Source organism: Salmo salar, chromosome 05 (assembly GCF_965601325.2).
Source record: "Salmo salar chromosome 05, fSalSal1, whole genome shotgun sequence".
NCBI lineage: Eukaryota > Metazoa > Chordata > Actinopteri > Salmoniformes > Salmonidae > Salmo > Salmo salar.
In genome coordinates, this window is record NC_138295.1 from 94,932,143 (window position 1) to 94,949,476 (window position 17,334).

Genomic DNA, 17,334 nt, shown 5'->3' on the forward strand with positions numbered 1-17,334 from the left:
TCTGAGGGACCATTAAAACGACTATACCTGATATACTTTAAATGTTCCATTATCAGGTCAAATGCATCAGTCTCTGGCAGAGCAGAAGCCTGCACCTTGGCAGGGCGCTGCTGACCTCCTTTATATCTGGAGTGGAACTGTACCAAACGGCAGCCAGTTTCCTTTCCAGTGCACTACTTTGACCAGGGCCTATAGACAGATTGATTGTTCAGCAACAGAACCGATGCCGGGCCAACTGTGGGTCCAAACAGACAGGGTTGGCTTAGATTGGTGACAACCTGGAAACTATATTACGTCACCAATGTTTTTTGAAAACATAAATACATTTGCATAATGAGCACTTGTTGTCTCTAAAAATACATTGTTACAGTTGTTGGTTAGCAAGCTAGCAAATGTTTTTTTGCCGTATTAGCATTGACATGAAATCAGTCCAAACAACTCCAAACAAGACATGAAACCAGCTGAAACAAGCCACTTAGGATTCACCACGTGGCAGTTTCCTGTCAGTGTCGCCAGCAATCTGGCCATCCAGAATCACAACCAGACATGGACTTCTGCCCCATGGCCATCCAGAATCACAACAACACATGGACTTCTGCCCCATGGCCATCCAGAATCACAACAACACATGGACTTCTGCCCCATGGCCATCCAGAATCACAACCACACATGGACTTCTGCCCCATGGCCATCCAGAATCACAACCACACATGGACTTCTGCCCCATGGCCATCCAGAATCACAACAACACATGGACTTCTGCCCCATGGCCATCCAGAATCACAACAACACATGGACTTCTGCCCCATGGCCATCCAGAATCACAACCACACATGGACTTCTGCCCCATGGCCATCCAGAATCACAACCACACATGGACTTCTGCCCCATGGCCATCCAGAATCACAACCACACATGGACTTCTGCCCCATGGCCATCCAGAATCACAACCACACATGGACTTCTGCCCCATGGCCATCCAGAATCACAACAACACATGGACTTCTGCCCCATGGCCATCCAGAATCACAACCACACATGGACTTCTGCCCCATGGCCATCCAGAATCACAACAACACATGGACTTCTGCCCCATGGCCATCCAGAATCACAACAACACATGGACTTCTGCCCCATGGCCATCCAGAATCACAACCACACATGGACTTCTGCCCCATGGCCATCCAGAATCACAACCACACATGGACTTCTGCCCCATGGCCATCCAGAATCACAACAACACATGGACTTCTGCCCCATGGCCATCCAGAATCACAACCACACATGGACTTCTGCCCCATGGCCATCCAGAATCACAACCACACATGGACTTCTGCCCCATGGCCATCCAGAATCACAACAACACATGGACTTCTGCCCCATGGCCATCCAGAATCACAACCAGACATGGACTTCTGCCCCATGGCCATCCAGAATCACAACCACACATGGACTTCTGCCCCATGGCCATCCAGAATCACAACCACACATGGACTTCTGCCCCATGGCCATCCAGAATCACAACAACACATGGACTTCTGCCCCATGGCCATCCAGAATCACAACCACACATGGACTTCTGCCCCATGGCCATCCAGAATCACAACCACACATGGACTTCTGCCCCATGGCCATCCAGAATCACAACAACACATGGACTTCTGCCCCATGGCCATCCAGAATCACAACAACACATGGACTTCTGCCCCATGGCCATCCAGAATCACAACAACACATGGACTTCTGCCCCATGGCCATCCAGAATCACAACAACACATGGACTTCTGCCCCATGGCCATCCAGAATCACAACCAGACATGGACTTCTGCCCCATGGCCATCCAGAATCACAACAACACATGGTCTTCTGCCCCATGGCCATCCAGAATCACAACAACACATGGACTTCTGCCCCATGGCCATCCAGAATCACAACCACACATGGACTTCTGCCCCATGGCCATCCAGAATCACAACAACACATGGACTTCTGCCCCATGGCCATCCAGAATCACAACAACACATGGACTTCTGCCCCATGGCCATCCAGAATCACAACAACACATGGACTTCTGCCCCATGGCCATCCAGAATCACAACAACACATGGACTTCTGCCCCATGGCCATCCAGAATCACAACCACACATGGACTTCTGCCCCATGGAAGCGTAACGTTGTCAACTAACCCATCTATAGGGTTCTGTACCAAAGTAGTGCACTATATAGGGAAAAGGGTGCCATATGGGACACAGCCCTAGAGAGCCAACCCTGCTACTGAAACACAGCTAGGGACCGGGGAGAAAGTGGCTGGGAAACATGTCTAATAGAACCAACCCTGCTACTGAAACACAGCTAGGGACCGGGGAGAAAGTGGCTGGGAAACATGTCTAATAGAACCAACCCTGCTACTGAAACACAGCTAGGGACCGGGGAGAAAGTGGCTGGGAAACATGTCTAATAGAACCAACCCTGCTACTGAAACACAGCTAGGGACCGGGGAGAAAGTGGCTGGGAAACATGTCTAATAGAACCAACCATGCTTCTGAAACACAACATGTAAAGTGTTGGTCCCATGTTTCATGAGCTGAAATAAAAGATCCCAGAAATGTTCCATACACACAAAAAGCTTATTTCTCTCAAATGTTGTGCACAAATTTGTTTAAATCCCTGTTAGTGAGCATTTCTCCTTTGCCAAGATAATTAATCCACCTCCTCATATCAAGAAACTGTTTAAACAGCATGATCATTACACAGGTGCACCTTGTGCTGGGGACAATTAAAGGCCACTCTAAAATGTGCAGTTGTCACAAAACACAATGCCACAGACAATGCCACAGTGTCTCAAGTTTTGAGAGAGTGTGCAACTGGCATGCTGACTGCAGCAATGTCCACAGAGCTGTTGCCAGAGAATTTAATTATCATTTCTCTACCATAAGCCTCCTCCAACATCATTTTAGAGAATTTGGCAGTACGTCCAACAGGCCTCACAACCGCAGACCACATGTAACCTCGCCAGCCCAGGACCTCCACATCCGGCTTCTTCATCTGCGGGATCGTCTGAGACCAGCCACCTGGACAGCTGATGAAACTGTGGGTTTGCACAACCGAAGTATTTCTGCACAAACTGTCAGAAACCGTCTCAGGGAAGCTCATCTGCAGGCTCATCATCCTCACCAGGGTCTTGACCTGACTGCAGTTCTGCATCCTAACCGACTTCAGTGGGCAAATGCTCACCTTCGATGGCCACTGGCACGCTGGAGAAATATTAATCTTCACAGATGAATCCCGGTTTCAACTGTACCAGGCAGATGGCAGACAGCGTGTATGATGTCGTGTGGGCGAGAGGTTTGCTGATGTCAACATGGTGGCTGTGGGGTTATGGTATGGGGCCGGTATAAGCTACGGTCAACGAACACAATTGCATTTTATCGATGGCAATATGAATGCACAGAGATACCGTGACGAGATGCTGAGGCCCCATTGTCATGCCACTCATCAGCCACCATCACCTCATGTTTCAGCATAATAATGCACGGCCCCATGTCACCAGGATCTGTAAACAATTCCTGGAAGCTGAAAATGTCCCAGTTCTTCCATGGCCTGCATACTCACCAGACATGTCACCTACTGAGCATGTTTGGGATGCTCTGGATCGACGTGTACGACAGCACGTTCCAGTTCCCAACAAATATCCAGCAGGATACAGCACAATGCCATCTTCTAATACAGTTCATCTAAGAGGAGCCTGCCTCCCTGTATGTGAGTGTAGACTACTATTGCCCCAGCTTTTATGACGCAGGTGGTGGTGAACTCAATGACCACAGGTACACTGGTTAATGCTCCTTCTCAGCTGTCCCCTCTAAATTACTGCCCATTCTCTGATCCTCCCACAATCACCCCTCCCACACACACACACACACACACACACACACACACACACACACACACACACACACACACACACACACACACACACACACACACACACCACACACACACACACACACACCACCTCCCACCCTTTCACCCCACTACCCATACTCCATCATGCTTTTCCACCTCAGTTGAAAACAACTGCAGCATCCCATCCCAGAGATCATGACTTCTATTGGCTTTGAGGATTCTCATTGACTCTGGAGGGAGCAATCAGGGTTCTAGTGATTGGAGGGAGGGAGGGAGGGAGGGAGGGAGGGAGGGAGGGAGGGAGGGAGGGAGGGAGGGAGGGAGGGAGGGAGGGAGAGAGAGAGGAGGGAGGCAGGGAGGGAGGCAGGGTGGTAGGGAGGCAGGGAGGGACGGCAGGGAGGGAGGCAGGGAGGGAGGGAGGGAGGGTGGGAGGGAGGCAGGGAGGGAGGGAGGGAGGTCGGGAGGCAGGGAGGGAGAGAGGGAGGCAGGGAGGGAGGCAGGGTGGTAGGGAGGCAGGGAGGGAGAGAGGGAGGGAGGCAGGGACGGAGAGAGGGAGGGAGGCAGGGAGGGAGGCAGGGTGGTAGGGAGGCAGGGAGGGACGGCAGGGAGGGAGGCAGGGAGGGAGGGTGGGAGGGAGCGAGGAAGGGAGGGACGGCAGGGAGCGAGGGAGGGTGGGCGGGAGGGTGGGAGGTTGGGAGCGAGGGAGGGTGGGAGGCAGGGAGCGTGGGAGGCAGGGAGGGAGGGAGGGGGGGTGTAAGGGAGGGGGGGTGGGAGGGAGGGGGGGTGGGAGGGAGGGAGGCAGGGAGCGAGGGAGGGAGGGAGGGAGCGAGGGAGGGAAGGAGGGAGGGAGGAGGGAGCGAGGAAGGGTGGGAGGCAGGGAGGGTATACTCTAGTATAGCACCAGAAGGCTTCAGACTTACACACAGCATCTCCCTCTCTCTCCAGTAAACCCCACACCATCTCCCTCTCTCTCTCCAGTAAACCCCACACCATCTCCCTCTCTCTACAGTAAACCCCACACCATCTCCCTCTCTCTCCAGTAAACCCCACACCATCTCCCTCTCTCTCCAGTAAACCCCAACACCATCTCCCTCTCTCTCCAGTAAACCCCCAGGGTTAGGCTTTCCTTAATGGCTGTCTTTGCTACACTAGCTATCTAGCTACTGTTTAACTTGTTACAGCCCCAGATGTATTACTGCAATCGGCCATTGCTCTGACAAGACATCATGGATGTGTTTCTGCTGATATTTTAGAGACATACAGTACGCTGACCTGCAGTTGATTAAAAAACAAAACATTTCCACATGCTTAGACAGCAAGATGCTGTGGTGATGAATATCAAATCAGTTATTTTAATGATTCAGATCTCCATAAGGAGGCTCCTTGTGGGTAAAGTATTGCTGAGGATTCAACCGTATTTACGCATCAGCAGCCACAGCTAATGAAGTCACTGAAAACCCCTTAACAAAGAGTTGCAGTCTGTTTTTGGAACGGTTGGTCGGTCATAAACTGGTCCTTGAACATCTCTAAAACTAAGAGAATTGTACTTGGTACAAATCGTTCCCTAAGTTCTAGACCTCAGCTGAATCTGGTAATGAATGGTGCGACTGTTGAACAAGTTGAGTAGTCTAAATTACTTGGCGCTATCTTAGATTGTAAACTGTCATGGTCAAAAACAGAAATACTCAAAGGTTGTAAAGACAGGGAGAGGTCCGTCCGTAATAAAGAGAAGTTCTGCAGGCTCTAGTTTTGTCTTATCTTGATTAATGTCCAGTCGTGTGGTCGAGTGCTGCAAGGAAACACCTAGTTAAGCTGCAGCTGGCCCAGAACAGAGCTGCACGTCTTGCACTTCATTGTAATCAGAGGGCCGATATAAATACTATCCACGCCAGTCTCTCTCTCTCTATTGGCTGAGAGTTGAGGAGAGACTGACTGCATCACTTCTTGTTTTTATAAGAAACATTAATGTGTTGAAAAATCCCATATTGTTTCCATAGTCAACTTACACACAGCTCTGATACACACACACACTTACCCCACCAGACATGCCACCAGGGGTCTGTTCCCAACTCCAGAACGAATTCAAGAAAGCGTACAGTATTATACAGAGCCATTACTGCATGGATCTCCCTTCCACCTCATATTGCTCAAATGAACCTGGTTTCAAAACACCTCACAGCACAACGCCTCTCCCCTATTTGACCTAGATAGTTTGTGTATGTGTTGATATGTAGGCTATGTGTGCCTTTTGTAAAACAAATATATATATATATATATATATATATATATATATATATATATATATATATATATATATAGTTCTGTCCTTGAGCTGTTCTTGTCTTTTAACGTAGTGTATTATATCATGTTGTATGTTTTGTGTGGACCTCAGGAAGAGTAGCTGCTGCTTTTGTAACAGCTACCGGAGATCCTAATGAAAGTAGTAAAAGAGATGATCAAGGACCCAGTATTGTGTTTCTTTGATGTTTTTCAGTTTAACACCATTTTTTTTATAATTTTTTTTACGTTGAAGAACGTTAGCTTTGCCACTGAGGGAGAAAACGTGGCCTATAAGCCTTCAAGATCACAGGGCATAAACATTCCAGTGAAAAGTAGACTACACAACATTTCATTACAGGCTTTACCACAACAATAACAACTAAAAAAAACTGTCTTCCAGCATACAGCATATGTTTTCCACTTGGACCACAGATAAGAATGAGTTTCCTATTTTTCTTAACTCTAACTAAACGAAAGTTAGTCAACGAACTGTCCTTGTAAAGAAACGGTGAGACCTAGAGAGCCAGGCAGTATGTTTTCCATGTTTGTGGGACTTGGGATGCCCAAGGCTTAGTTTGTCTACCGTGGATAATTCATCTCTTAGAAAAGCAGAAAAGGCTATTGTTTTGAAATATGACAGTAAACATAATTTTTGACAGAGTAATTAAAGATAAAAGGACAAACAGAGACGTCCACTGTACTGTAATGATATTCAAAATAAATGAAAAATGCAAAGTGCTGCATACATATGAGCATGGTTGGCTGTGGATGGACGGTTTTTAATAAATAAACTCCTTCTAATGTTATAACTAATATCTCTAGTATGGACATGACAGAATATAGAAACTCCAAACAGATTGTGTCCAAAATGGCACCCTATTCCCTTTATTGTGCACTAAATTGGCCAGAGCCCTATGGGACCAGATCAAAAGTAGTGCACTATAAGTACTGATTGCATAGTAACAGTATAACAGCATGTACAGTCCATCAGTCTGTCAGTAGTGTTATAATAGTATAACAGCATGTACAGTCCATCAGTCTGTCAGTAGTGTTATAATAGTATAACAGCGTGTACAGTCCATCAGTCTGTCAGTAGTGTTATAATAGTATAACAGCATGTACAGTCCATCAGTCTGTCAGTAGTGTTATAATAGTATAACAGCATGTACAGTCCATCAGTCTGTCAGTAGTGTTATAATAGTATAATAGTGTGTACAGTCCATCAGTCTGTCAGTAGTGTTATAATAGTATAACAGCATGTACAGTCCATCAGTCTGTCAGTAGTGTTATAATAGTATAACAGCGTGTACAGTCCATCAGTCTGTCAGTAGTGTTATAATAGTATAATAGTGTGTACAGTCCATCAGTCTGTCAGTAGTGTTATAATAGTATAACAGCATGTACAGTCCATCAGTCTGTCAGTAGTGTTATAATAGTATAATAGTGTGTACAGTCCATCAGTCTGTCAGTAGTGTTATAATAGTATAACAGCGTGTACAGTCCATCAGGCTGTCAGTAGTGTTATAATAGTATAACAGCATGTACAGTCCATCAGTCTGTCAGTAGTGTTATAATAGTATAATAGTGTGTACAGTCCATCAGTCTGTCAGTAGTGTTATAATAGTATAACAGCATGTACAGTCCATCAGTCTGTCAGTAGTGTTATAATAGTATAATAGTGTGTACAGTCCATCAGTCTGTCAGTAGTGTTATAATAGTATAACAGCATGTACAGTCCATCAGTCTGTCAGTAGTGTTATAATAGTATAATAGTGTGTACAGTCCATCAGTCTGTCAGTAGTGTTATAATAGTATAACAGCGTGTACAGTCCATCAGTCTGTCAGTAGTGTTATAATAGTATAACAGCATGTACAGTCCATCAGTCTGTCAGTAGTGTTATAATAGTATAATAGTGTGTACAGTCCATCAGTCTGTCAGTAGTGTTATAATAGTATAATAGTGAGTACAGTCCATCAGTCTGTCAGTAGTGTTATAATAGTATAACACCATGTCTAGTCTATCAGTCTGTCAGTAGTGTTATATAGGATACATCCCAAATGGCACCCTATTCCCTGTATAGTGCACTACATTTGACCAGAGCCCATATATAAAAGTAGTGCACTATATACGTAATAGGGTGCCCCTCCTGTATCTACTATACAGAGCACATTAGCAGCATGGATGAAAACCATTAGCCATCAAAGACTCGCCTTGCTTTCTGTCATGCAAACACCATCAATGACATTAGCATAAGAACATTAGCTGGCAGTGTGTTTTTCTATGGACCCTATTAGACAAATACAATTCATATGGCTAACATCAGCAACAACACATTAATACCAGCATACGTGTGTTATTGTCTGTCGGCTGTTTACTCTGTTTCTGTTGGCTAACAAAATCAACAACAACAACAACAACAACACCAGCAACACACAACAACACCAGCAACAACATCAGCAACACCAGCAACATCAACACCAGCAACAACATCAACAACACCAGCAACAACATCAACAACAACAACAACAACAACAGCAACAACAACAACAACAACAGCAACAACATCAACAACACCAGCAACAACATCAACAACACCAGCAACAACATCAACAACAACATCAACAACATCAACACCAGCAACAACAACACCAACAACAACAACAACAACACCAACAACATCAGCAATAGCAACACCAACAACATCAACAACAACAACACCAACAACACCAACACCAACAACAACAGCAACAATTTCTAAATGTACTTGTTATCAACCCTCTGAGTGGTCCTGAATTTATGAGGTGGTATTTTAGCCTGACCTTTCTCTGCCAGCCCAGCTGAGACCAATGCATCCAGACCGAGGACACGACCCAAACGCCACCCTTATCCCTATTTAATGCACTCCTTTCAACCAGGGCCCTCTGGTCAAAAGTAATTCACTAAATAGGGAATCGGGTTCAATTCGGGATGCGACCCTGTCTTCAAGTTTCTGTTTGGCCAAGACACATCAGGGAGGTCATCTGTCATAGATGTATGCCACCATCCCTGATGCACTACCCTGCGGGAGTTGTAACGAGATGTAGCGAGATACTTGTCCCGAGTCCTAAATGGTACCCTACGCCCTTCATAGTGCACTAAATACAGAATAAGGTGCCATTTGGGACGTAGACAACACACATAGTCCATGGCTGTTGTAAAGGGATATGATATATTGTCACAGGTAGGGAGAGGTTTTTACCCAGAGCCTCATGCTCCGTTAAGCCATTTGTCAGCATTCTGAGCAGTTTAGTCAGCAGCCATGAAGACATGTCGAAATGGAGCGTTGATTTAAAAACCCTGTGGAAGGTAGCGTCTCAAATGGCACCCTATGGACCCTTATTAGAAGTAGTGCACTATGTAGGGGGGGGGGGGGGGGGGGCTTGGGGTGGCATTTAGGACACACGGTGTGTCTGAGTCCCTGAGTAGTGGAAGATGGCAACAAAAGGATTCTAACTGTCAAGACGGCTTGTCAAACCGGAGATGAATTCAAGTCTGGGTAATAATCATGGTGCTCTTCAGAAAATGTCCCCCTGGCTCGATACGAGGACATAACTTCAATCATCTCATCAATTCAGGGCCACTTAGTGACAGGGATTGATAATAAGGCAGAAATTAAATCAAATAAAATAAAATGGAAGAACACGTCCAATTGAGGAGAAGTTTGTAAGACAATGAACGATGTACTGTAGTGTTGCATTTTGGGTGTCAGGAAGTCCATGGAATACCACGTCCAATTGAGGAGAAGTTTGTAAGATAGTTAACGATGTACTGTAGTGTTGCATTTTGGGTATCAGGAAGTCCATGGAATACCACGTCCAATTGAGGAGAAGTTTGTAAGATAGTTAACGATGTACTGTAGCGTTGCATTATGGATATCAGTACGCCCAATAGGAATTTTAGTTGGTTTGTTTATCTTCTTCCTGGAGGGATTTGGTGTTTGCTTCCTCCATTACATATTGTGCATGTTTCCATTCTTTAACATCTATTTAGTTTGACCTGATCATAATAATCCCAACTTTCTCTGGTGGGTAATGTGAGGGTGTCAGTGAAATGACTCTCTACTGAAGATACGGACCAGCCTGTTGTTCTCTGAGACATCGTCCCTCTGTCTTATTAGGACAACTAGCCCTGTTGTTCTCTGAGACATCGTCCCTCTGTCTTATTAGGACAACCAGCCCTGTTGTTCTCTGAGACATCGTCCCTCTGCTTTATTAGGACAACCAGCCCTGTTGTTCTCTGAGACATCGTCCCTCTGTCTTATTAGGACAACCAGCCCTGTTGTTCTCTGAGACATTGTCCATCTCACTTATTAGTAAAACCAGCCCTGTTCTCTGAGACAGTCCCTCTGTCTTATTAGTAAAACCAGCCCTGTTCTCTGAGACATCGTCCCTCTGTCTTATTAGTAAAACCAGCCCTGTTGTTCTCTGAGACACAGTCCCTCTGTCTTATTAGTAAAACCAGCCCTGTTCTCTGAGACATCGTCCCTCTGTCTTATTAGGACAACCAGCCCTGTTCTCTGAGACATCGTCCCTCTGTCTTATTAGGACAACCAGCCCTGTTCTCTGAGACATCATCCCTCTGTCTTATTAATAAAACCAGCCCTGTTGTTCTGAGACATCGTCCCTCTGCTTTATTAGGACAACCAGCCCTGTTCTCTGAGACATCGTCCCTCTGTCTTATTAGTAAAACCAGCCCTGTTGTTCTCTGAGACAGAGTCCCTCTGTCTTATTAGTAAAACCATATAGAAAGACAACTCTGTTGTTAACATGGAGGAGACCATAATCTCCATGGTTTCTGATAATGGTTTCTGGCCTCATCCTGATTGACCAAATCTTCTGTAGGTCGGTAACCTGGGGTCAGTTAGCCGACATCTCACAGTACTGTAGCTGGCAAGGGATAACCCTGTGTTTCTCCTGAGACTCTTCCTCCACCTCATTAGTAGACCAGTTTGTGTTTGACCCTTCACTTGACCTGTTGTGGGTTTAGTTTTTTTCTTTCGCTTTATCCTGAATATCCAAATGTTCTCTGAGTCGGTAATGTGTGGCCAGTTATATCACAGATCAGCTTCTGTTTCTCCTGAGACACAAATTCCTCCACCTCGTTAGTAAAACCAACGTAGAACCACCATTTTGTTGCTGGAAATGTAGCTACATGTATAGGAGACAATAACCGCCGTGGTTTCTGATAACGCTTCCTGTACGGATCCTGAATGATCACATCTTGGTAATGTGAGGTGGAGTCAGTCGTTATAACACACTGGATTGGAGTTAAACTATTGTCTTGTGTTTCCTGTAAAGCAGAACGCCTCCACTTCCTTAGTAATGCCACATATACAGTAGAAACGCCACACCATTCTGTTGCAGTTCACTACATGAGTTCACTACATTACCTACAGTAGCTGAACAACAGCAACCATGGTTTATAGAACGTTATGAGACAGCAGCACAAACTGCAGAGAGACAGAGAGAGAGGGGAGAGAAGGAGAGAGAGAGAGAGGGGGGAGAGGGAGAGGGGGAGGGAGAGAGAGAGAGAGAGAGAGAGAGAGAGAGAGGAGAGAGAGAGAGAGAGATATAGGGGGAGGGAGAGACAAGGAGAGAGAGATATAGGGGGAGGGAGAGACAAGGAGAGAGAGGGGGGAGGAGAGAGAGAAGGAGAGAGAGAGACCGAGAGGGGAGGGAGAGATAAAGAGAGGGAGGGAGCGAGAGGGGATGCTTACCAAAGTCCCCGGGGACAAAGATGTGGTAGACGCAGGTCAGACTCTGGGTATAATTACGGGGGTAATTTGGGGACAGGACGGTCCCCTCTAACCCTGTCGAGCGGCCTCCGCACGGTGCTGTGAAAACACCAACACATCAATATGACTTCCAGGTCACGCTACCTGGGGAAATACATACAGCTACGCAGCAGAAACTGGAATCAGCAAACAGTATTTCCTGCTGCCACAGCTGCACAGGGAAGCAGAAAAATCTGGAAAACATGAGGAGAAAGTGTCAGTATGAACACTTAAATGCTGACTAACAGTCTACAACATAATGAGATATTACAGGAAAGCATATAGGACGTTTAGAGAGAGAAGGAGAGGGAGGGAAGAGGGGGAGGGAGGAGGGGGAGGGAGGAGAGGGAGGGAGGAGGGGGAGGGAAGAGGGGGAGGGAGGAGAGGGAGGGAAGAGGGGGAGGGAAGAGGGGGAGGGAGGAGGGGGAGGGAAGAGGGGGAGGGAGGAGAGGGAGGGAAGAGGGGGAGGGAAGAGGGGGAGGGAGGAGAGGGAGGGAGGAGAGGGAGGGAGGAGGGGGAGGGAAGAGGGGGAGGGAGGAGAGGGAGGGAGGAGGGGGAGGGAGGAGGGGGAGGAGGGGGAGGGAGGAGGGGGAGGGAAGAGGGGGAGGGAGGAGGTCCCATGAAAAGTGTTGGTCCCATGAGCTGAAATAAAAAATACACAAATGTTGCATGTGCACAAAAAAAAAGTATTTCTCAAAAAACTATTGTACACATTTGTTTACATCCCTGTTAGTGAGCATTTCTCCTTCGCCAAAATAATCCATCCAGCTGACCGGTGTGGCATGTCAAGAAGCTGATTAAACCCGAATGATCATTACACAGGTGCACCTTGTGCTGGGGACAATAAAAGGCCACTCTAAAATGTGCTGTTTTGTCACAAAACACAATGCCAATGATGTCTCAAGTTTTGAGGGAGTGTGCAATTGGCATGCTGACTCCAGGAATGTCCACAGAGCTGTTGCCAGAGAATTGAATGTTCATTTCTCTACCATAAGCCGAGAATTTGGCAGTACGTCCAACCAGCCTTACAACCACAGACCACGTGTAACCACGCCAGCCCAGGACCTTCACATCCTGCTGCTGCTACTCTCTGTTTATCATATATGCATAGTCACTTTAACTATACATTCATGTACATACTACCTCAATTGGTCCGACCAACCACTGCTCCCGCACATTGGCTAACTGGGCTATCTGCATTGTGTCCCTCCACCCGCCAACCCCTCTTTTACGCTACTGCTACTCTCTGTTCATCATATATGCATAGTCACTTTAACCATATCTACATATACATACTACCTCAATCAGCCTGACTAACCGGTGTCTGTGTGTAGCCTCGCTACTGTATATAGCCTCTCTACTGTATATAACCTCTCTACTGTATATAACCTCTCTACTGTATATAACCTCTCTACTGTATATAACCTCTCTACTGTATATAGCCTCTCTACTGTATATAGCCTCTCTACTGTATATAACCTCTCTACTGTATATAGCCTCTCTACTGTATATAGCCTCTCTACTGTATATAGCCTCTCTACTGTATATAACCTCTCTACTGTATATAGCCTCTCTACTGTATATAGCCTCTCTACTGTATATAACCTCTCTACTGTATATAACCTCTCTACTGTATATAGCCTCTCTACTGTATATAGCCTCTCTACTGTATATAGCCTCTCTACTGTTATTTTTCACTGTCTTTTTACTGTTGTTTTATTTCTTTACTTACCTATTGTTCACCTAATACCTTTTTTGCACTATTAGTTAGAGCCTGTCAGTAAGCATTTCACTGTAAGGTCTAAACCTGTTGTATACAGCGCACGTGACAAATAAACTTTGATTTGATTTGGATCGTCTGAGACCAGCCACCTGGACAGCTGATGAAACTGTGGGTTTGCACAACCGAAGTATTTCTTCACAAACTGTCAGAAACCGTCTCAGGGAAGCTCATCTGCAGGCTCGTCGTCCTCACCAGGGTCTTGACCTGACTGCAGTTCTGCATCCTAACCGACTTCAGTGGGCAAATGCTCACCTTCCATGGCCACTGGCACGCTGGAGAAATGTGCTCTTCACAGATGAATCCCGGTTTCAACTGTACCAGGCAGATGGCAGACAGCGTGTATGGTGTTGTCTTGGCGAGCGGTTTGCTGATGTCAACGTTGTGAGCAGAGTTCCCCATGGGATGGCGGTGGGGTTATGGTACGGGTAGGGTTATGGTATGGACAGGGTTATGGTATGGTATGTGTAGGGCAGGGTTATGGTATGGGTAGGGTTATGGTATGGGTAGGACAGGGTTATGGTATGGTATGGGTAGGGCAGGGTTATGGTATGGGCAGGGTTATGGTATGGGCAGGGTTATGGTATGGGTAGGGTTATGGTATGGGCAGGGTTATGGTATGGGTAGGGTTATGGTATGGGTAGGGTTATGGTATGGGCAGGGTTATGGGTAGGGCAGGGTTATGGGTATGGGCAGGGTTATGGTATGGACAGGGTTATGGTATGGACAGGGTTATGGTATGGGTAGGGTTATGGTATGGACAGGGTTATGGTATGGGCAGGGTTATGGTATGGTATGGGCAGGGTTATGGTATGGGCAGGGTTATGGTATGGGTAGGGTTATGGTATGGGCAGGGTTATGGTATGGGCAGGGTTATGGTATGGGCAGGGTTATGGTATGGGTAGGGTTATGGTATGGGTAGGGTTATGGTATGGGCAGGGTTATGGTATGGGTAGGGTTATGGTATGGGTAGGGTTATGGTATGGGCAGGGTTATGGGTAGGGCAGGGTTATGGTATGGGCAGGGTTATGGTATGGGCAGGGTTATGGTACGGGTTATGGTATGGGTAGGGTTATGGTATGGGCAGGGTTATGGTATGGCAGGGTTATGGTATGGGTAGGGTTATGGTATGGACAGGGTTATGGTATGGACAGGGTTATGGTATGGGTAGGGTTATGGTATGGGCAGGGTTATGGTATGGACAGGGTTATGGTATGGGTAGGGCAGGGTTATGGTATGGGTAGGGTTATGGTATGGGTAGGGTTATGGTATGGGCAGGGTTATGGTATGGGCAGGGTTATGGTATGGGAAGGGTTATGGTATGGACAGGGTTATGGTATGGGCAGGGTTATGGTATGGGTCAGGGTTATGGTATGGGTAGGGTTATGGTATGGACAGGGTTATGGTATGGGTCAGGGTTATGGTATGGACAGGGTTATGGTATGGGTAGGGTTATGGTATGGACAGGGTTATGGTATGGGTAGGGTTATGGTATGGACAGGGTTATGGTATGGACAGGGTTATGGTATGGGTAGGGTTATGGTATGGGTAGGGTTATGGTATGGGCAGGGTTATGGTATGGGCAGGGTTATGGTATGGGTAGGGTAGGGTTATGGTATGGGTAGGGTTATGGTATGGGCAGGGTTATGGGTAGGGCAGGGTTATGGTATGGGCAGGGTTATGGTATGGGTAGGGCAGGGTTATGGTATGGGCAGGGTTATGGTATGGGCAGGGTTATGGTATGGGCAGGGTTATGGTATGGGTAGGGTAGGGTTATGGTATGGGCAGGGTTATGGTATGGACAGGGTTATGGGTAGGGCAGGGTTATGGTATGGGCAGGGTTATGGTATGGACAGGGTTATGGTGTGGACAGGGTTATGGTATGGGTAGGGTTATGGTATGGGCAGGGTTATGGTATGGGCAGGGTTATGGTATGGGTAGGGTTATGGTATGGACAGGGTTATGGTGTGGACAGGGTTATGGTATGGACAGGGTTATGGTATGGACAGGGTTATGGTATGGGCAGGGTTATGGTATGGGCAGGGTTATGGTATGGGTAGGGTTATGGTATGGACAGGGTTATGGTATGGGCAGGGTTATGGTATGGGCAGGGTTATGCTATGGACAGGGTTATGGTGTGGACAGGCATAAGCCATCACCTCATGTCTCAGCATGATAATGCACGACCCCCATATTGCAAGGATCTGCACACAATTCCTGGAAGCTGAAAATGTCCCAGTTCTTCCATGGCCTGCATACTCACCAGACATTGAGCATGTTTGGGATGCTCTGGATCTACGTGTACGACAGCATGTTCCAGTTCAAGCCAATATCCAGCAACTTCGCACAGCCACTGAAGAGGAGTGGGACAACATTCCACAGGCCACAATCAACATCCTGATCAACTCTATGCGAAGGAGATGTGTCACGCTGCATGAGGCAAATGGTGGTCACACCAGATACTGACTGGTTTTCTGATCCACACCCCTACCTTTTTTTTAAGCATATCTGTATTCCCAGTCATTTGAAATCCATAGATTAGGGCCTAATTAATTTATTTCAATTGACCGATTTCCTTATATGAACTGTAACTCAGTAAAATCTTTGAAATTGTTTAATGTTGTGTTTATATTTTTGTTCAGTGTAGATTGAGAATGAGAAGTAAAATAGAATCACATTCCCTGTTCATTAGATTACTTTTTTATCATTATCATGGTCATAATAATCCATATCATTATCATGGTCATAATAATCCATGTCATTATCTTGGTCATAATAATGCATATCATTATCTTGGTCATAATAATCCATATCATTATCTTGGTCATAATAATCCATATCATTATCTTGGTCATAATAATCCATATCATTATCTTGGTCATAATAATCATTGTCATTTACATTTGCTGTCTCCTCCTTGGTTTATATCAGTGTCATCCTAAGATTGGATGAAGTCCTCCTGTAGTCCATTACAACCCATTTCTACCAGCAGTATATCAGATCTATAACTACAACCCATTTCTACCAGCAGTATATCAGATCTATAACTACAACCCATTTCTACCAGCAGTATATCAGATCTATAACTACAACCCATTTCTACCAGCAGTATATCAGATCTATAACTACAACCCATTTCTACCAGCAGTATATCAGATCTATAACTACAACCCATTTCTACCAGCAGTATATCAGATCTATAACTACAACCCATTTCTACCAGCAGTATATCAGATCTATAACTACAACCCATTTCTACCAGCAGTATATCAGATCTATAACTACAACCCATTTCTACAAGCAGTATATCAGTGTCTCAGATCTTTAGCCGTTAATCATGCAGGTAATTTGATGAGAGGCTTTTAATGCAGTCACCTCAGCAGGTGGACACACACACACAGCCGCCTAAGACATGGTGCTCCAACTCAGTACGTGGGCGCACACACACACACACACACGTCAAACTCAGCAGGTGGACAGAGAACACGGTTAACAAACACAATCTCATTTGTCAGGGAGAGGCTTACACCAGCTGGTCCAAGTCTGTATGGGAAACAA

General features: G+C 46.1%; 1 protein-coding gene across 1 annotated transcript in view; it reads right to left on the minus strand.

Moving 5' to 3' along the window:
• The window catches only part of LOC106606155 (CUB and sushi domain-containing protein 3), a 540,034-nt gene that overhangs the window by 275,651 nt on the left and 247,049 nt on the right, over positions 1–17,334 (minus strand). The window contains exon 32 of the mRNA XM_082975995.1: positions 11,940–12,056. Within this exon, the coding sequence (XP_082832121.1) occupies positions 11,940–12,056 (117 nt within the window). The remainder of the gene's footprint in view (positions 1–11,939; positions 12,057–17,334) is intronic.